The sequence below is a fragment of the Hypoxylon trugodes genome (assembly GCF_022578975.1).
Source record: "Hypoxylon trugodes strain CBS 135444 unplaced genomic scaffold F4822scaffold_1, whole genome shotgun sequence".
Lineage (NCBI taxonomy): Eukaryota > Fungi > Ascomycota > Sordariomycetes > Xylariales > Hypoxylaceae > Hypoxylon > Hypoxylon trugodes.
Genome location: NW_026250016.1, coordinates 1,475,815 through 1,495,765, shown reverse-complemented (window position 1 = coordinate 1,495,765; position 19,951 = coordinate 1,475,815). Strand labels below are relative to the sequence as shown.

Here is a 19,951-nt window from a genome sequence, read left to right as displayed (position 1 = left end):
TTTCGCGCATAAGCCGGCCTCATCAAGGCTACCATAGATCGATCGTTAGGCTGCAGAGCTTGGTACAATAAACCTTGAAACTTGTTCAGGTGAATGACTCTCTTATCTTCTCAGCCTTATTTTGAGTGTTTTATTCCGTGTGGGATATTCATATTGTCCTACATCCAATAGTGTTGTTTTTCTTCTCTTATTTCTTAATAATAATAACCCCGAGGCTGTCTATCTGGCCCCATCTAAGCCAAGACTAGATTTGCCTTGGCGTGTCATGGATGATGATGATTATGCAAAGAGCTTTGTCCGGAGACCGATTTTAATACAATCAGCTTAGAAGCCGAGTGTTTACGCCCTATGGTTTCTTCTCTATTGTATGGTCCATGATGGCGTTACTTGATCTAATCTGACATGACATAAGCAAAGAAGACGCAAAGAAGCAAATATTTGAAGTATCTCGATTTATATTAGGTACTTTAGGTATACAACAAAAGCCTTGCGCCGAGTGGCCCCATCTCTCCCCACTTCTTATACAATGTGGTATAGTATAGTATAATATTATACAAGTCTAGTTTTGATCTAATGAAATACCATTTCGAATTTCCTCCACTATGGATTTTAATCCTTTTTGTCTATCATCCAACGATGTGCTTAGGAATAGACAAGCTACTGGCCAAGCGTGGATCCCTCCCTTTTCTTCTCTACTATGAACTTTCACATCGTTTTCTTCAAGAAATTCAAGTAGATCTGCAACTTCGGGCGCAAACACCTCTTCAGCACCATAAGTCACGAACATGCCTTTCGAAGGCGCTGCACTTTTCCACCATGAAGCATCCCTACAGTCTCCCGGCGACAAGAGCGGATCATTGACGGAAACTTTTTGCCCGGCGTATTGACGGGCATATTGATGCAAGTTCCCGGCATCAAGATAATCACTTGTGGTATTCTGATGCTTGTCCGAGACCAACTTTACCCAAGGCGAAATAAGTACTGCCATACCAGGTTTTGACAGACGCCAGGCTCCAGAACTATCCATCTTTTCAAGATGGCGACCTATATTGCTAAGATGGAGCAACAAACTCAGCACTACAGTAGCACCCGCCGAGTCTCCACTGACGCAGATCTTATTGGGATCCTGCACAGTCGAAAGAACGTGTTCATATCCAGCAATTGCTTCTTCTAACTGTGTCGGGAAGCTAGCCTCGGGGACCAACGTATAATCCAATGCAAAGATAGCTGGATTTCGATACCCATTGTCACTCAGTAGACTAAACCATGTGAGCAGAAATTCGAGGTAGAAGTACGCCGAGCCCATCGAGAACCCGCCACCTACGCCGTTGTTAGTGACCGCTAAATTTGTTTCCACATTTACACAATTCAGCATACCATGAGCGTAGAACACGCAAATGTCGGGTTTCGTCATTGGGTCTTTTATGATCCATATTCCTTTAAAGCGTTTCTATATAAAGATCAGCGTGGTCCCAATGACCGCATTTTGCGAGCAACGGAATCTCGTACATCATTATACTCGTGCCAATGTACTGGGGATCTCAAAAGACCATGCCTCAGCATTCGAAACCTCAAGAATGGTAAGGCCACAGGCTTAGAAAAGAACACCCGCCCAACCTTGGGAGGTATCTTTTCAAATGCATATCGGACACAACGAATGACGAAGTCTTCAAATGCAGACGCCTTCTGTACAAATGGAGATTGTCTATTATATCCAACAACGTATCGTTCGCGGATAAACTTGAACGGAAGTTCAAATACTATGGTTTTTGGATATGTTAGCTATATTATTCCCCATACCCTTTACATCTTGAAATCCTATTTACAGACTCACATAAAAATGGCAAGCATTGAAGTGCCACTAAGACGGTCTCGAGAAATCCGACGTGTATTATCAGCTGGGGCGCCAGGAATGCACAAAAAACTGCGCAATCCAGATACGAGACGGGACCCAGAATCATCGTGTTGAAAGAATACGATAATCCACAATCCTATCCATTAAGATATCAACACACAACCCCTTGAGGAGTATGAAAGAAATCAATTTATGATATGTTCTCGAATGGAGGTAATAAACAAATCCACAACGATTCCACCCACGTGCGTGTCTCCCAAGCAATGGATGACAGTGATACTCCGAGACTAGACAAAGTGGTTCATATTAGTCTCGCGTTGGGATCGCGCGCTAGAACAATTAAATTTGGTGGCTAGCTTCCCAATTGATGACGTCGAAACGTTGTCGGTTTCTAAATAAAAATAGGACTTAGCCACACTTACGCATGGTAAACTCGTTCATTTTTGTTTGTCATCCGAAAGAAGGGATAAATTCGCTACTTACGACTACATATAGCTTAGGTAGGGATATAAATCGGTGTCAATAAAATGTGGATACATAGATATCTAATATAAGTCTAACTCACTTTTCCAGACTATTAAACACCAAACTGCAATAACAATTCAAAGTGTGATAGAACTTTAAAGTACAACGAGTAGTTCCACTTGCGAGCTAAGCCTGAAACCTTCATGGTTAGGTTGCGTTAATATCGAAAGATGGCTTCTATACACCTACATAGGTAAGACACAATTGGTCTATAAACAGTACTGTATTTAATATAAAATCAATTCTCTATGCTATGCTCTAAATAGGACAATGGCGATTAACCAGCAACTAACTAGCAATCATAACTCTATTCTCTGTCTAGATTCCGCTAATATAGACGCTCTCAATTTCCTCCCCTAATTATGCGCAACATCCAGAATCCTATTCTCCATCTCCTCAAACGCACCCAATACGTTACCGTAAGCCTGGAATGCACCATCACGATATCCATCGCACACCTTCTGAATAGCATCCTCCTCACGCCATCTCTTACCAATCAGATCATCAAAACTCTCATCGCTGTTTTTGCGCTCAAGAGCCCAGAGCGCTTTATACGCACCACCGAGTGCGCATGCGTTACCACCGACGTCTAGGCGGTACACGCCGTCGGCTCCACCTAGGACGTCACCGAACGCGCGCGCAATGGCCGGGTTTAAGGATCCACCGCCGACGAGGTAAATACGACGCGGTTGCGCGGGTAACTCGGGACGGTTCGGTGGTTTAGAGACTAAGTTTTGAGAACGTAGACGCATAGATAGAGCCTGGGATTCAACAATCGTCCTAGCATCAGCCTGCGCGCCCCAATCGCCCGTCTCCTCTAATCCCGATCCATCTTTACTATCACACGTGTATCGCCAAGTTCCCGCCTTGACATTCGGCACGATCTCGGGAAGCGGGAAGTATAACCCCAATTTCGCCTTATCGCCTTCTTTCTTTACGTCTAGTGGTGGTGTGTCGAGAACGTTTTTATTAAATGTTTCCCAAGGGTCGGAGCCGGATGGTTTGGGGAGGGAATCGCGGACTTTCTCGCGCGCTAGACCGCCGTTCTTGTAGCATAACATGAACATGTAGTGCCCTTTGGTCGTCGGGTGGTTCATGAAGTGGTACGAGGGGTCAGGCTTGTAGCTCGGTGTGTTCATGAGGAACGTGCTGGACGTGCCGAGGGATACGATGGCGTCGAGCGGTCGGAGCGGCAGGGAGAGGATTGTCGCTGGGTTGTCGCCAGTGAAGGGCGCAACTTGGCATTCGGGGCTAAATCCGAATTTCTCTACGAAGTAGGACGAGATACTACCGAGGCTCCCGCCGCCGTCTAGTGGTACGTCGCCGAGCTTCTTGCGCAGCTCTGGTACGCCCTCCTTGGTTGCGGTTAGTTCGAGGAGCGACTCGTTCCACTTCTCACCGGCGATGTCCCAGAGGTTCATGCCGGTCACGTCGCTGATGTCGATCGGTGCGATGTCCCCGAGGAATAGAGAGGCTAGGAATGAGGAGGCGAGCGAGATACGGGCGGTGTTGTTGTAGACTTCGGGGCGTCTTCGTCGCATTCTTAGAATCTGGGTACCTGTGAAACGCTGTTTCTTGTCAGTCGCACGTTACACTCATACTGTGTGGTAAAGTTTAGGTACTTACATGGTGAGAAGAACTGCCCGTGGCCTCAGCCAATTTCTGCTTCGAGCCTAGGTGAGCATCGAAGTGATCACACTCCGTCTGAGTACTGTGGTCTTGCCAATTCGGAGAGAATTCGTAGGCGAAGACGTTGGATAACTGGTCGAGCAATGCCTTCCCGCTATCAAGGTTCCGCAACGCAGACTCGGCATTTTCATTCCAGTATACGCTGGAGTGTTGCTGGCCAGAACCACTAATACCCCTAATTTCATTGATAGGACATCCCTTCTCATTAAGTCGTGATAACACAAGGTCCACGGACTCAACCCACATAGCGACGGGGGAAATCACTTCACCCTCATCTTCGTTCGTCAGTACGCCCTTCTTGATCTTGTACTTGGCGGCAAAGTCGGCGTCGAAATCGACTTTTGATTCGGAAATGACCTTTAGGTCCGAGGCTATCACGATCGCTATCATTCGTCAGTATCAATAGTCTCATTATCTGGGATTGTAATACTGGATATAGTGAACTTACCCTTCAATTGCTGGGTCGAAAGATCAAACCCGAGATACAATGGTCCCGCCATTTTGCTCCTTCTGTAGGAAAGATTAGACTTCAGTAACTCCAAGAGATATAATGGTCCTTCCATTTTGCTTCTTCTGTCCCAATGATTAAACTGCAATAAACTCAACTGATATCTTCTCAACTTGTATATCAAGGCAACGTGTGAAATGAGGCTAGAAAAAGGAGGATTCGCATGTATATGAATAAGAGTCTAATGTCTAGATTGTAGTAGAACACTCTAAGAGTTACGATCAATACTTTAAAGTCAGAAGCAAAAATAAAGAAATAAAACCCTCAAATTCATTGTTCAATTGATCGGAGCTGTTGATGCAAGATTTACGGATGCACGCTTAACACTATGACACCAGTCGACCCAGATCTCGGGATGGCGGGGCAATACAGGCCCTATCAATTTAGGCTAAAACGTCATTAGTTGCTTTCATGCTCCAATCAGAGCAGATGATAAGCTGAAGAAGCAGGGGTTACCCGAAAAAGTTAACAGGGGTACTGAGCTAAGTCCCATTTCTGGGGATTTATGGCAATGTCTCGGCGTTCTGGTCACGATGTCATCACGATAGTTATAGTATAGTCGCGGTATAGTCGTGATATGTACCTCCGACTTTGCATAAGCCACAAAATCTAAACCATTATTCGACGAATATCTGTATGTATGCATTTCTCATTGGTGTAGTAACAGCAAGAGCTATATGTAACCTAAGGAGGTAGACAAACAATTACAGGTAGCCATCTTGAGGCTCAATTCCAAAGCTTCGTAGTTGTTTGCTTGCTTATATGATGCATTGCGACTCTTTTTCTCGTCTTTCCAGCTAACTCCTGTTGTTTTTCCTTGTTCTTTTTCGTGCTAATTCGTTTACAAATGCTCTTATTAGCAGATGCCAAGTATTTTAACCTTTTTCGAATGTCGTCCGTCCGATATGCAAGTTGAGGTATGTACTGGTACATCCAGGCTCTGCTAAAAAAACAAAGAGCCTTGAATTCCTGAACTTCCTGAGATAGTATTGGTATCATCAATGTGCCGCCTGTCCTAGATGGCTAGGATATAGCCAACGCCTAAACGCCTAAAGTATCATGTCTTTTTCTCATATAGGCTTACTTCGATTTGCGGTTTTGTTTACCGTTTCCGTTGTGGTTGTGGGTATGTTCGTGTTCATCTTCATCATGTTCTTCCTCGGGCTCCGGGCTCGATCGAGGACTAACGTCACCAGGGATAAAAGTGTCAAACTTCGGCGCAACGACTTCCTTAGGCAGGAATCGAATTTGTACTCGGCGGATTCCTCTAACTTTGCTGCCGATACGTTCTCGCAAGTGACGCTCAAGATCATTGAGACGTTCTACGGTCCAATCGTTTGGTACGGCCACCTGTAGGTCCACTAGATAGTTTTGACCAGACTTGACACCCGTGACTTCTCGAAGTTCGACCTCGTGATTCTTGGCGACCTCTTGAAACGTTCTTCGCGCTTGTTTGCTGACCGAAGTTTTGATTTCGTCATCGATGGTTCTGTCGGCTAGTTCGAAAAGGGACGAGATCGTGTTCTCGGTTCCAGCCTTGATGACCATAAGCGAGATTAGGAGACCGCCGACGGGATCCAGCCATGATGCATTCTCCATGAAGTTCGCACCCAGAACGACAGCGAGGGTTACTATGCCTGTAAGGCTGTCGACTCGGTGGTGGAGGGCATTCGAAGCAAGTACGGAGGATTTACGTTCCTTGGAAACTTTCATGGCTATTGGGAAGAAAAAGTTATTAATAACCCCATTGAGACTACGACTTTGTCGGCGAATTAACTAGGAGACTTACTTGCGTGATACAACCATTCCTTGATGGCGACTGTGCCGGCAGCTAGCCATGCAGCATGCAGACTTGGTACTACATCGACGGCATGGTCATGGCCATGTCCATGGGTGTGCGCATGTGCCAACAAATCGGCGGCGGAAGCTGGATCAAGGAAAAAGTGTCCGTAAAGGGTTAATAGACTACCGTAGCCCATCCAAAGACCACCAAAGAGAAGCATACTGGATACACCCAGAGATCCTAAGCTTTCGATCTTTCCAAATCCTGTTGGGAACTTATCGGTAGGTGGTTTTATACTCCAGGAAATTGTGGCCAGTGTTAAGATGTCAGATGCAAGGTCTGTCAGGCTGTGAATCGCATCGGCAACCATTGCTTGCGAATTGAATACATAACCACCGAATCCCTTCGCGATGGCCATACCAAGGTTAGAGTAGAGGCCAATTCTTGTGATGCGCACGCCGGCGTCGTTTTTATTCGTAGAGACAAGGAAGCTATTATCATGGTGATGACCGTGACCATGGCTATGGCCACTGTGTGTTCGTGTTTGAGTGAGTGCCGTCATTATTGGGAAGTATGGACAATATGAACGATGTATTAATGGAAAAGGCGAATGTGAATGTGTGTTAGAAAAAGAGTATGACGATAAGGGAGGTTGAGTACATGTTTGGAACGGTTTTGATGTAGGTGTCCAGTAAATATTATTAAAAGACTGCAGCGCAACTCGTCGGGTAAAACTTGCGCTTAGACCTGGAACTGGACGTGTAATGGTAGTGGCTCCTGTAGTAGTTGATGTTACAAGGCCACCGCCTAGGCGTGACCCTACTAACCCTCGTGGATACATCGCCGAAAAAAAGTGAGAAAGGTACTTCTTTTAGGCGGAGGTAGAGCGGAGGGTAAGGGGAAAATCGACTGGGTTCAACTGGGTTTACGGCATGCGACGCGCGGTGAGGGGGGGTAAGGGGGACCCAAAGGTCCAACAAATCGACGAAAAGGTAGAATTGGAACAATACACTATAGTAGGGTAATGAATATGATGAATATGGAAATATGATTATGGGTATCTAAAATGAGAAAAACGCCGATATGCGAATAACTTTACGATCTGATGCGTGCGCGTTCCCTGAACTGCGACGACATCGGATGGGTCGGCGTGGGAAAAATAAAAAAAAAAAAGGTGCCAATGGCATTGACTGGATTTGATGTTTCTGTTTCTCGTCGACGAAAAAAGTTACCCTAGTCCGTTTAGCTGCGTCAGCCTACCTATCGTACCTACGCCGGAATGTGGGAGACCCCTAAAGGTATCCACTAAAAAGTCACCTAGTGGTACCGTGGACCTAAAATGCTTCATTGTTCAGGGGTTAGTTACGGGAAGCTGTTACTCGAGACGAAGTTGCTTACGTCATCTGAATGCGACTTCGATATGTACCTACCTTATGTACTTCTCGATAAGGAACATTGAACTTTATGTAAGTCATTCAGTGATGACCTCACTCCACTAAATCTTCTGATGTTACAACTTTTTTTGATAGAAATCATCCTAGGCTATATACGCTCTTATAACAATTAGATTTTATAATACACCTCATATGTAAATAATTATATTCTACTAAATCCCTCCAAATGCGAAAACCTTACATGCGCATTCCGTATACGGATGTTCTAGCTTCTCCTACTATCATACCTCAAACCGCAAATACTATATCAGGAGCAATTGCTGCTTTACAAGAATTCTTCAAACCCTCTATCACGAAAGGATCTCCGTCTACGGTAGTGCTATCCGGGGCCGGCATATCTGTTGCTAGTGGACTTGCGGATTACCGAGGGCCCAAAGGCACATATCGAGTGAACAAAACCTATCGACCCATCTATTACAACGAGTTTCTTCAAAATCACGAAGCTAGGAAACGCTACTGGGCTAGAAGTTTTCTTGGGTGGACTCCTCTTTTGAAGGCGAAGCCCAATGCTGGCCACTACGCAGTGAAACACTTAGGCGACTTGGGACTAGTTCAAAATGTGATTACGCAAAATGTGGATTCTTTTCATCCCAAGGCCCATCCCCATCTACCGACGATTGAACTACATGGCTATCTAAGATCTTGCGTATGTACGTCATGCCATGAGGAGCTACCTCGGGGTACGTTCCAGAATGAGCTAGCTAGGTTGAACCCTGCTTGGGCGGCCTTTCTGCAAGAGATTCTAGCCTCCGGTGCTCTGGATACAGAAAATCCGGATGAGAGGCGGGCGAAAGGGCTAAGGACGAATCCCGACGGCGATGTTGACCTCCCAGACGCACCATACACCACTTTTCGTTATCCTGCTTGTCCGAAATGTCTTACGACTCCACCGGCTATCGCCGATGGGACCCGGGCGAAGGTCGAGGTCGATGCAGATGGCGCGTGGAAGTCAACAAGCACAGCCGGTATTTTGAAGCCGGCCGTGATCATGTTTGGGGAAAACATACGTGCACCCGTCAAGATTGCTGCGGAACAGGCTATCGAGGATGCCGGGAGTTTACTTGTCCTTGGAACTTCTCTTGCGACCTATTCTGCATGGCGACTAGCAAAGAAGGCCAAGGACCGAGGTATCCCTATCGCCATTATCAACTTTGGAGGCGTCAGAGGTGAAGATGCATTTTTTGCCAACCTTGACCCATCACAAGGGGGAAGACTGGGTGTGAGGGCAGAATTATCTACCGACGAATTACTGCCAGCCCTCGTGGAGCAACTAAGGCAATCATCAGGTAATAAGGCAGCCCAGACAACCCGTGACCATACAGTTGAACAACATGGTGCTTCAGTTTTCAAAGACATGATGTCCTAATCCTGTTGATAGCCATAATGTATATATTGACACGTACAATAGAACATGTAGCTTAGAAGAAATTTGAGTAAACTCCCGTCTTTGTGTTCTTTTGTGTTTGTATTTGCGGCTCGTCCACGATGATAGCCTCGGCCTTCGCAAAAGTGGGGGTGGATTTCGTTTTTTCGGCCGTTTTCGCATTTTTGACGATGTCGTCGCATTCGAGTTCTTTTAAAGCCTCTTCCCATTCCTTTTCTTTTTCTGCATCACCAGTGCCCAATGTCTTTTCAACATCCACCTCTTCACCCCTCTGTAACTTTTCTACAACTTCGCGGAGTAGGCCAATGTGGACCTCGGATCGTCTCATAAAAGTATCGAAGTCCTTCCTTAGAGCAATCATTTGAATAGACATGGACCCAATGAAGAGGAAAATGATAATAAAGAATGTTGCCGGATTCCAGTCCTTCGACTTCGACTTTGGCTTCTTCTTTACGCTCCAATCGACTGATTGTTCGGAACGTCCACGGCGGAATGGTTTTGGTATCATGCCTTTCCAAAAGGATGGTTGTAATACCGATGTGGCCGAGCTAGCATGTCGAGTGATTTGGTGCCTGTAAACAAATACAGACGTTAAAGCTGCCGGTCGAGCGCCCGCAGTAGCTTTTACAGCACTGCGCCAAATTAAGCTCTCCATGTTGAAGGGACTGATATCGTGGTTCTTGAAAAGAAATAAAGTGGATGTTTAGCTAATAAAATTGATGTAGCGCATGAATGCGACAGAGAACCTAAACTCCGATGTACGACGCACGGACCACTTACATCTCTGGAAACCCCGAGCACGGCCGTCGTTGCCTGGTCAACATCTCTAACCCATTTCGGCTAATCATTATCATCCATCACCCACTTAAACATTGACATTTACATGGATTTCCATTTTCACACGCATTTACGCATTGATGTCCCGATTGTATGCGGTCACATTCACTTCACCTGCTTCTTTAGTACCCTAGTATCGTTGACGATTGGAAGTGATCTACTCCTTTAGACCTACACATATCATTGCAGCGTATGAGCTTGAAATTGAGACGATACAAGGATATTATACACATTCTTTTCCAAAATCCAATGTTGTTATGAAATCGCTTTGCTCCTAAATACCTATACAGCATAGCGGTCATTCCTCTTGCTTTTACCTAACGCCCTTCCAATTAATGATGATATGATTAGAAACTGGTTTATATAGCACTTCAAACCACATGGATTCCTTACAAGCGCGTGCTGCGACCGTTCGTGACGCGGTCACATCAGTTTCGACATGCACTCCTGCAATATCTGCTACCGTAAAGGAGCTTCTCCAGACGAATGACACGAATAATGACTCCTCGAAACCAACTATCAAACCTCGAAATACAAAACCGATACGAGCACCAAGTAGGCCGAACACCACATCTACAGTACGGAGTACACCCGATCAGGGCGGGTGCTTAACAGCGAAAGAGAAGGCGGTCTTATGCACTCAGATTGTCAACTCCAGTCTTAAAGCTTTGGGGGAGGCGGCAAGGGCTTCGCCCGCCTCGAGTTCGAATGCGCGAGAAATAAGAGATACGCAAGATGTTCGCGATCCACCGAAGGAAGAACAGACCAAACCCACTGCTCGAAAGACTCTTCGGAGATCCAACTCCGCCCCCATGAAGCCATTACAACCTCGTTCCTTGAACAGAGTCTCAACATCGCCTATTGAACCGAAACCCTCCCGTCCCGCTACATCGGCGGGCTCCTCCACTGGTTGCCTATCATTGATCGAATGCGCCAGAGCTGCTTTCCAAGCATTGACAACACTGGAGGCATCGAAAACCGTTCAATTGCCGGAGCTGCAACTCGAGACCGGAATGTCTTCTTTCATCAACAAACTTATAGGTCTAAATCAGTTTGAGGCAGCGATAAAAGAACTGAGGGCATTGAAGCGGCGCTTAGAACGTAGGGGTTCCGAAGAGAGTGCTAAGAAGACGACAGCACGCACAAAACCAGAGCCGAGCGCAGCATCGAAGACATTTTCCGACTTACTAGATTTCTCCAAAGTTTCTGCCTCTGGCCCCTTGCTTGGTTTAGTTATCTCCACCCAACTTCAAGCTCTTCGGATCATCCATGGGTTGGATAAATCATCACATCTTGAGAGTATCTTGCCTCTATTGCGCGAGAATTGCCCCTCTTCACCTATAAATTTACTCTTAATGTCTCTCAAGGATAAGAACCCGGATCAGACGAGATGTGCCAAACAGTTGGATAGTTTATCTCAAAGCCTCCTTTCTCTAACACCGAGTGTGTCTGCGAAAGATGACAGTATCGCGGTAGAACCAAGATTACACCCGAGTCCCGCAGTAGCGTTAGAGGTCCAAGCCCTAGGTTTAGTTATGCGCCTGCAGTCGTGGAGTGTGTCGGGCCATAGGGGTGATGTGGACAAGGAAGTTCTATTGCCTTTGTCGAAATGCCTGGCCGCGTTTGCGAGGAGAGCAACTCCCAGTCAATTTCCCACGGTAACCTTGGCTTTTTCTTTAATCTGGAAACGGATAGAAAAACTGGGACTACGGCCAGCCGAATCTTCGCGGTCTCCCTTGTCGATGATATATCAAATGCTCGCTACTACATCACGAGAATCCGGCAATTTAAATGAAGCAAAGAAATGGTTTCGGAAAGTCAAGTCCTTGATCAACCCGGAGGTGGATTCGGCAGCGAAATGCTGCGCGATTAATGCCCAGCTATTAGCTATATACGTTAAGGAATCACATCAAGTTGACGAGAATCTAATGGCGGAAGTATTAGAGGGACTAAAGGGCTCACTCGGTGGTACTACCGCTGAGATGGATGACCTCTTAGGTGGTGTCTGCAATTTACGGAAATCAGTGGTAAACCTGATCATCGCAAAACAAGGTGACTCTTCCTCGGATTCACAAGCACCGAGTCAACTTCTCCAAACCTTCGTGTTCCAGCTACCACGCTTTGCTCTAAGATGGCTTGGCAAAGCACCAAGTCCAAACGACGCCGCGAAGGAGTTAGTCCGATTCGACCAACGACGAGCTCATTTATCAACTTACCTACCTCATATTCTCGATTCCGCGATTATGCTCGTGAAATCACTTTTGGATGAAGAGAAACTCGCTTGGGACATTATGGATTCCACGCTTCAGGATATTTTGGCCATTTTGGAAACTATGGGGGATTTGGCTCGACCAGGAACTAGACTCAACCCATCTCCCTCTTACCACGTCAAAATATCTCATTTATACTATCAACAGCATAGCAACCTACAAAAATCCAACACAAAGGCGTCGGAGATTACCACCTTGAAAGCCCTCCGAAAATCCGTTGATATCGCCAAGAATTGCTCCGAAGCTGAGCAAGAGCGAGCGAAGCTCTTACTGAAATGGGAGAGGTTTGCTGACCTATGTAGGACGTCAGGCAGAATTAACGATGCCATCGACGCCCTTCGTTCCATTAGAGACCACCTTGTTCACCAAGAAGTCGTGTCAGTAATTACTACGAATCTTGCAACAAAGCCTTGGTGGGCTGCATGGGAGCAGAGTTCTGAAGCTGAATTGCTATCTCGGACAATTTGCAACCTCGCGAAACTCGACCGAAAGCTCAACGATTGGACTTGGTTGTTGGTTGGCTCCGACAAGGCCACGGCCCTTGAACATGATTTCTATGCGATTATCACCCAAGAGTCGAAATACTTTGACGAGGTGGATCTATCGAGTCCTACAGTGAAGACGTTATTACAATTCTTCACGATCGAAAAGCATCCAGTCCGTAGACTAAGGGTTCTAACACAACTCTACACTATCTGCATCGGTAGAAAAGACGATCCCGCTGAATTACGAACAGAGCTTGAAGCAGCACTCGAGACGGTTACGAAAAACACTCTAGGTGGTGATACTGGATTGGCACACTACATACCACATTTACGAGCGTTGACAACGTGTTTATTTGGATTGGCAGATTTCAAGCTAGATTCACCACAGGTTAGGGAAGCACTCTCTAATTGGAAAGCCGTCGCCTCTAAATGCCAAACATATGAGCAACTACTGGCTTATATCGACGATCCACCCTATCTACTTATAAACATCCAGATTTTTACCGACTATTCCAAAGTCAAGGGCTTAGAAACCCTTCAAACTGAGTTCCTTGAGCTTTCAATTAGCTTATGCAAGTTAAGAGCAGAGCCTAACATTCAAGGACTGATATCTCAGAATATCGCACTCTGCTTGCAACATCTAAGTCATGGTTGTTCATCCAAGGCCGAGAAGTTGTTGGCGGACAACCAGGAACTCATTTCTAGGTCCGACGTCAGTAAAGAAATCGTTGTCAATTTTCATCTGTCAGCTGCAGAATACCACCTCTCCCTAGGGGCTCTAGATAAGGCCGAACAGTATTTGTCTAATGCGCAAAATGCTGAGGTGAGCTTGTCCAATGAGCCAGGGTTGAGGAAAGACAAGAGACCGATCGGAAGAATCTCGACGGCGCACGCATTTTCTTTATATTCGAATCTTGCGCTTGAGCGTGGTGATTTCTATCACGCCTTGCGTTTTGCGAAAACAGCTGTCAGAAAATTGTTTCACGATTGGACTAAATTGGATGAATTAAGGGCTGCGGCTCAGGATACTAGCATAGAAGAATCTTTGGAAGCATCAGAGAAGGACACAAGTATGAATAGCTCTTATGCGAGCAGACCTGAATCGACTCAGAAGGTCAGTGGCCCGCAATATTGGGCTTTGGCCCGCCCACTTTTTCGATTCCTTCTACAGCTTTCTTCGACGTACTCGCATGTTGGTATGCACCAAGAGACAGTATACTACGCCGAACAAGCATTGAAGGTAGCGCGGGCTTTGGAGGCAAATATGTTCATATCCCAGTGCCTCACCTGGCTGTCACGAGTATGGCTCATGGCCAATCAACCAGAAAAAGCCATAGAGCTAGCGACCGAGGCAAAGGATATTATTTTGACTTTAGAGCCGACTTATCAAAACGCCACAATGTTGTGTCATCTAAGCTCCATTTACGGGGAGTTCAAAAACCCGGAAGTGCAGACGGAACTGACAAGCAAGGCGGAGTCTATATTAAAGAATTTGGACATTAACGATCGAATCACGAGTACGAATGCGTTAGAATTGGGGATGGCCGGACTTTCTATCGCGGAGAAGCCAGTTGTTAAAGCAGCGACACGCCGACCTGCAGCCACAAAAGCCTCAAGGATTCCAAGCAAAACCAGTACAAGGAAACCAGCAGCCAAAAAACCGGTCCCTCCAGTTGAAGTTCCAGTGCAAGTCAAACAGGAAGAGCCCCAACTATCCTTTTTGCGCGCTTCGATCCTTCGCGATCATTCGACTCGTCTTCTTAAGCAGAAAGATTGGGCGGCTGCTGTCACCACTCTTAGAACTGCATATGAGCTCTCCAAACTGCCCGCAGACGTGGCTCAAACATGCTTTTTAATGGGAGTGGCTTTAATTAGACAGAGCTTAGAACAGATGGGACACGATGCAGTCTTTTCTGTGGTGCAGGATTCAACTATTTCGTTTCCCTCTGTAGCGGATTTACAGGCTAACGCTGATCAATCATCTCCAGCGAAGGCTCCAGCCACACGGAAGGGCCGCGGGCCATCAAAAACCGCACTAAACAATACACGATCGTTCATCGAAAAACTACGCGAAGCTCAGGGACACCTATTAACAGCGCATTCTATTGCGAGTCTCAATGGCGATGGCGATCTCGTCCATCGAATCGCCACGGTGCTGCAAAATGTGGTTATTCTCCTATCAAACACAGCTTCCGCAAATCCGGTTGTAACCCATCCTGCTCATGCCACTTGCTCGGTCGAACTCGCGCGTAACTTGACCTGGCGCCGCGAGCGGAAGACAGTCCGCTTGGAAAATGTGAAAGATTCTAAGTTGGATTGGCCTATCCCAGTCAAAACCGCTGAAGATAGGCGCACTAGCCTTGGTCTTTCTCTTGATATGGACTGCTTCCAGCGAGATTACGTCGACATTATCCCCAGGTCTTGGAACGTCATATCGATATCTCTAAGCGACAACGAAAACGATCTTTGTATCGCGAAGCTGCAGGCAGGCCAAAATCCTTTCGGAATTCGTCTTCCGCTTGAGCGAGCTACTTCCAGAGATATCGATTCTGAAGTCTTCAGCTTCCGCCAAGGCCGCGCGGCATTGCTCGAAATCATAGAAGTTGCCAACAAAACTTGTCATGATGCACGGGATATGAGCCAGAAAGGAGCCAAGATGGCGTGGTGGGCAGAGCGAGAGCAAATTGACGGCCGCTTGAAGAACATTATGGACTGTGTCGAGCACACTTGGTTAGGAGGTTTCAAGGGCATATTTTCACAACACCACAAGAGCCCTAGATTATTCGAAAAGTTTCAGAAGCGTTTTGAAGATATCCTTGACAAGTATCTTCCCTCACGACGCCAGATCCGAGGCAAGCGAGCCAAAACAGCGCCCACAACAAGGGTGAACCTCGACCCCAGAATCTACGACTTAATCATTGGTCTAGGTGACACCACGTCCCACGATGATTCCGATGAGCCGATGACAGACTTGCTCTATTTCATCATAGATATCTTACAATTTCACGGAGAGAGAAATGCTTACGATGAGATCGATTTCGATCGTATGATGGTAGATGTCTACGACGCTCGAGATGCGTACCATGCTGAAGTTAAGAACATTAAGAATGTGCAACAGGGCGAACATACGATCTTGATCCTCGATAAGTCTCTACATATCTTCCCTTGGGAGTCTCTACCTTGTCTACAAGGCTTAGCCGTGTCGCGAGTCCCCTCGCTCGATTGCCTACGGCGGTCAATCTTGGAGGCCAACCCGGCCAACTTGGATACTACCGATGATGACGAACAAAATTCTGGCTCCACTACAAGAGAAGGCCACTATATATCTATAAATTCGGGCACATATATCCTAAACCCCAGCTCGGATCTCAAGAATACCCAAGCAACCTTTGGCGAGCCATTATCAGAGCTCCCGCCGTCGTGGAACAGCGTTGAGATGCGAGAGCCGACTGAGCCTGAGTTCGAATCTGCCCTCACAGACAGAGACCTCTTGCTGTACTTTGGTCATGGAAGCGGCGCGCAATATATTCGCGGGCGCACGATCCGTAAGCTGGAGAAGTGCCGAGCCGTCGCGCTGCTCATGGGTTGCAGCTCCGCGTCGCTCGCCGACGTGGGTCGTTTCGAGAGTCATGGTCCTGTACGAAATTACATGCTCGCGGGCTCTCCAGCTGTTGTGGGTACGCTGTGGGATGTGACAGATCGTGATATAGATCGCTTCGCTGGAAGAGTATTCGAGGAATGGGGATTGATGCCGAAGGGTACGTTTGCGGAGGACGCCGCGGGTGCGAAAAAGAAGGGGAAGAGAGTTGCTAGTGCTAGTAGCAGTAATAGTTCTAGAGGGAAGAAGGGTAATGATAATACGGGCTCGGCGAGTCTCATCGAGGCGGTCGCTAGGGCTAGAGACGCATGTCGCTTCAGATATTTGACTGCGGCGGCGGTTTGCGTCTATGGTATTCCGGTATATATTAACGGACGATGAGGTTGAGGAAGTATGACCTACAAATCACCCAACTACCTCTGCTTATTAGCATAGCCAGGCGTTGTTTTTTCAAAGATTTTTCACTTCAGAAAGGGGGCGTTGGTTGGTGATAGATTCTAAGACGCTAGATACCTCCTGCATACTAGGGGTGTTAGGTTGGGCGTTAGGATAATTGATTGCGCGTTTTGTTCACGTCTTGATCTTGAATATTGCGGTAGTGAAAGCGAGTGTTAATGATTGATCGTCTGTGTTGTTGTACGACTTGACTCCGGAGATGATTTGATGCATTGTGTAGCTGTGTAGTATTTGATAAGGCGGGTATAGGTAGGCATACGGATGTATAGGCGCTGAGCCGATCAACTGGATTCTCTGGTCTACTGCTACCGCATCGACCGGAGTAGATGCAAGTTCGGTAAGGAATGAAGTATAGTCAATTTAACGTCGGTGTTGTTCGAAGCCCATTCGAAGCTAGGAATTGGACTATTGAACCTATTCTAGATAGTTTTTTTATTTATTTTAATTCTATCATATGTACAATGTATCCAGCCATTCGTTGGGCTTCCTTACAGGCAATAGAAAGCTGGGCATGTAGGGCCTGGAACCACTTGGAATGCTTGCCGTTGCCAACATCTATTCCCCTTTATATTACGACTAGATCTAGACGCCTACTGGGTAGGAAGTTTCGAGAAAAGGGGAATTATCAGGTCGGAATAGGTAGGTATAGCCCTACTAATATCTGTAGATCTTCTAAGAGGCTAGGTTCGCGATCGACGAGTATACTGGGGACATCTCGGTTATGAGGCGGCAAACGTGGTATTATCTTGTTGTAGCTTCTTAGGGCTCGTCAGATGTTCTATCCACGTACCCTCGACACGTATACTATAGTGGAATAGCGTTGCGATGTGAGAGATATAACAGATTTTTCTCTTCCTTGCTCCAGCTCAGGCCCGTTCTCACGAGATGGGAGGTTATCATGGTGTCCAAAACGAGTAGTCTATTCGGTTGGGGCCGATAAGGGGGCGCACATGTGGAATAGATGGAGGGTTGATTGGAACATGCCCATGTGACTGACTCGTAGCGAGGATGTTATCTTCTTGGCTTTTTCGTTAGGGGGTTGGAAAATCATATGCTGCAACTTATTTCGTCTGTAAAAGAGAAAAATTTCAAGAAAATTGAATACTACGGTTACGACGATGGCTGTTTCTCGTCATTTCACCATCATGATGCGCATATGTACGAGCTCACGCTGCTGTGTCCAGGTGCCTCAACACCGGAGAGCACCGAACGATTTATCAGTAAATTGTGTGTATCTATGGTTTCTTGTGTTGCTACTCTATCTCTGAGTAATGTGAAAATCCATGTTGAGTAAGCTTAGAAATTCAAGATGTGCGCTGTGGCTGATGTTTTCTTGTGACCTTCTGCCCCTTTTTTCACACCTTCGAGGTAGTATCCTCTGTAAATCTGGCCCTGGTTCGGCCGCGTCGAATATGTTGCAAGATGGGCGTATTGTTCAACTGGATGGGCGGCGGTGATACTTCTCTGAGGTTCTCTAACAGTCTTGGATGGGACGGTCGTACTCGGTCGCACAGATGCCATGCTACAGCATAACCGTCGAGCAACAGAACCACAGGTACTTACTACCTAGTCATATCCACGCACCAAGATTTTTCCACCCAAGTCGCTCGAAAAGACTCAAAATAGACGAAAATTTCAGATCACAAACTGACTTGATTTTTCTTTGGTACGGGTAAGGGTGTATGCCGAAAATCGCTTTGCAACCTCGTAGTATTGCGATATACCAGTTCGGCCCAATCAACTATGAACGTCTAGGGATTCAAGAGAGGACATGAACAAACGTGTCACAGAGATCGCCTCAAAGCCTAGTGCAGATCTTGAGGGTCCATGTAGCATTCAGGTTAATCGCGACCGTTGAGAGATGAAATAAGGTAACAGAAAATTAAGATACTACATAGAAACCTTTTTTTCCTTGAAGAGATGCGTTACATACTTTGCCGCCTTCGCCCTCCCCATGTCAGCCTGGGGTATCCTGAGAAGTCTGGGGAAGGTAAGGCGTTGCGTGATTTGGTCGATCCCTTAACGGCGGACTAAATATATGACGGACACTATAGATAAATAGGCATTTTAGGTAGTTGTTCTGATATAATCTCTATATCGTGTGGAACGGCGTAGCACGCACGCAGCATAAATAATACGACACAGGCGAATGTGCATCTAAAGGAAACGAATATACATGTTCATTCTTTATCAAGTAGCCGGAAGTCATGCTACTTCCGAGGTTGGTGTCGGTTGAGTAGAAAGACACGGGTAGTCTCCGCTTTCAGTAGCATAGCAATGGTAGGTGATAGATGTGTGTGAGGACTTGCGATACGGAGTTTTATTTCCCCATAGGAAAGCCCGCATTAGCCAGGGTATAGAGCTACCTTGTAGGCAGTGTGTCCGAGACAACAGCCAGCCACATATGTGTGAATGACACAATCACTGCTGAAAAGCCCAGGGATTTAGGTAATCTCCTGCTGTATTAGGGTCCTGTTGTGTGCAGTTCATCCGCCTTCCAACAATAAGGCTGGACTTTAAAAATGCGGATGGCATAACGGAACCAAAATAGTAGACCGCTAGCATCGCCAAGCACAATGGGTCTTCTATTCTCCCATGATATCCAATTCGCTACCGAGGTCCACATCCGCAATATGTTGAGATTTCGGGAATTTCGAAGTATTCCATGACTGTTCTGCGCACCTGAATGGGGAACGGCGGTAAAATATGTATTTTCCACATTAAGCGGAATGCGCAGGGATCCCCTCCCCTTTTCGGTGCCTTTGGGCGTTAGCTGGAGTGGCTTCTCGAAAGGGCCGAGTCCATGTATGTATGATGATGTCTCGGGCACATGCTTTGCTTTTTTCTTCCTATTTCTTTTTTCGTTCTACTTTTTGTGTCCTATGCATTTTCTCGGCCTGCTTCAGTGTAGTAGATAATTGTACCACGAGACCACCTGTAACGTGGGTTCATGGATATGTCTCGGTATCGAGACGAGAGAGATATATACATAATGCAGTGAGACCTTACCACAAGGCGCACCTCGCCTCGCTCTGGGACACGTAACGGGGCTTAATCATCAAGGCTCTAAGCTACAGGAGGTGTTGAGGATGCATGGCCCAAGCTGT

General features: G+C 46.5%; 6 protein-coding genes across 6 annotated transcripts; 2 read left to right on the top strand and 4 right to left on the bottom strand.

Annotated features, from left to right (window-relative positions):
* Positions 1–285: 285 nt before the first annotated feature.
* On the bottom strand, positions 286–2,410 carry F4822DRAFT_15819 (Arylacetamide deacetylase-like protein). Its single transcript, XM_051453113.1, has 4 exons — positions 1,835–2,410; positions 1,510–1,760; positions 1,378–1,450; positions 286–1,320 (listed from the first exon to the last, which is right to left on the bottom strand). The coding sequence occupies exons 1-4, from the start codon at positions 1,959–1,961 to the stop codon at positions 560–562; spliced, it is 1,212 nt and encodes a 403-aa protein (XP_051319304.1). The 5' UTR covers positions 1,962–2,410; the 3' UTR covers positions 286–559.
* Positions 2,411–2,736: 326 nt separating this feature from the next.
* F4822DRAFT_423998 (actin-like ATPase domain-containing protein) lies at positions 2,737–4,569 on the bottom strand (the record flags this gene model as incomplete). Its single annotated transcript, XM_051460078.1, has 3 exons — positions 2,737–3,948; positions 4,007–4,452; positions 4,518–4,569. The coding sequence occupies 3 exons, from the start codon at positions 4,567–4,569 to the stop codon at positions 2,737–2,739; spliced, it is 1,710 nt and encodes a 569-aa protein (XP_051319303.1).
* Positions 4,570–5,119: 550 nt separating this feature from the next.
* On the bottom strand, positions 5,120–7,530 carry F4822DRAFT_384947 (cation efflux family-domain-containing protein). The gene is made up of 2 exons (XM_051456578.1): positions 6,367–7,530; positions 5,120–6,292 (listed from the first exon to the last, which is right to left on the bottom strand). Exons 1-2 carry the CDS (start codon positions 7,199–7,201, stop codon positions 5,658–5,660), a joined length of 1,470 nt encoding a protein of 489 aa, XP_051319302.1. The 5' UTR covers positions 7,202–7,530; the 3' UTR covers positions 5,120–5,657.
* Positions 7,531–7,845: 315 nt separating this feature from the next.
* On the top strand, positions 7,846–9,924 carry F4822DRAFT_384943 (DHS-like NAD/FAD-binding domain-containing protein). The gene has a single exon (XM_051456577.1). The coding sequence runs from the start codon at positions 7,981–7,983 to the stop codon at positions 9,178–9,180; it is 1,200 nt and encodes a 399-aa protein (XP_051319300.1). The 5' UTR covers positions 7,846–7,980; the 3' UTR covers positions 9,181–9,924.
* F4822DRAFT_15781 (uncharacterized protein) lies at positions 9,121–9,924 on the bottom strand. The gene has a single exon (XM_051453111.1). It carries the CDS (start codon positions 9,851–9,853, stop codon positions 9,233–9,235), a length of 621 nt encoding a protein of 206 aa, XP_051319301.1. The 5' UTR covers positions 9,854–9,924; the 3' UTR covers positions 9,121–9,232.
* A 1,138-nt stretch (positions 9,925–11,062) lies between these two features.
* F4822DRAFT_384941 (peptidase family C50-domain-containing protein) lies at positions 11,063–17,143 on the top strand. Its single transcript, XM_051456576.1, has one exon. It carries the CDS (start codon positions 11,391–11,393, stop codon positions 16,767–16,769), a length of 5,379 nt encoding a protein of 1,792 aa, XP_051319299.1. The 5' UTR covers positions 11,063–11,390; the 3' UTR covers positions 16,770–17,143.
* The last annotated feature ends 2,808 nt before the right edge of the window (positions 17,144–19,951 follow it).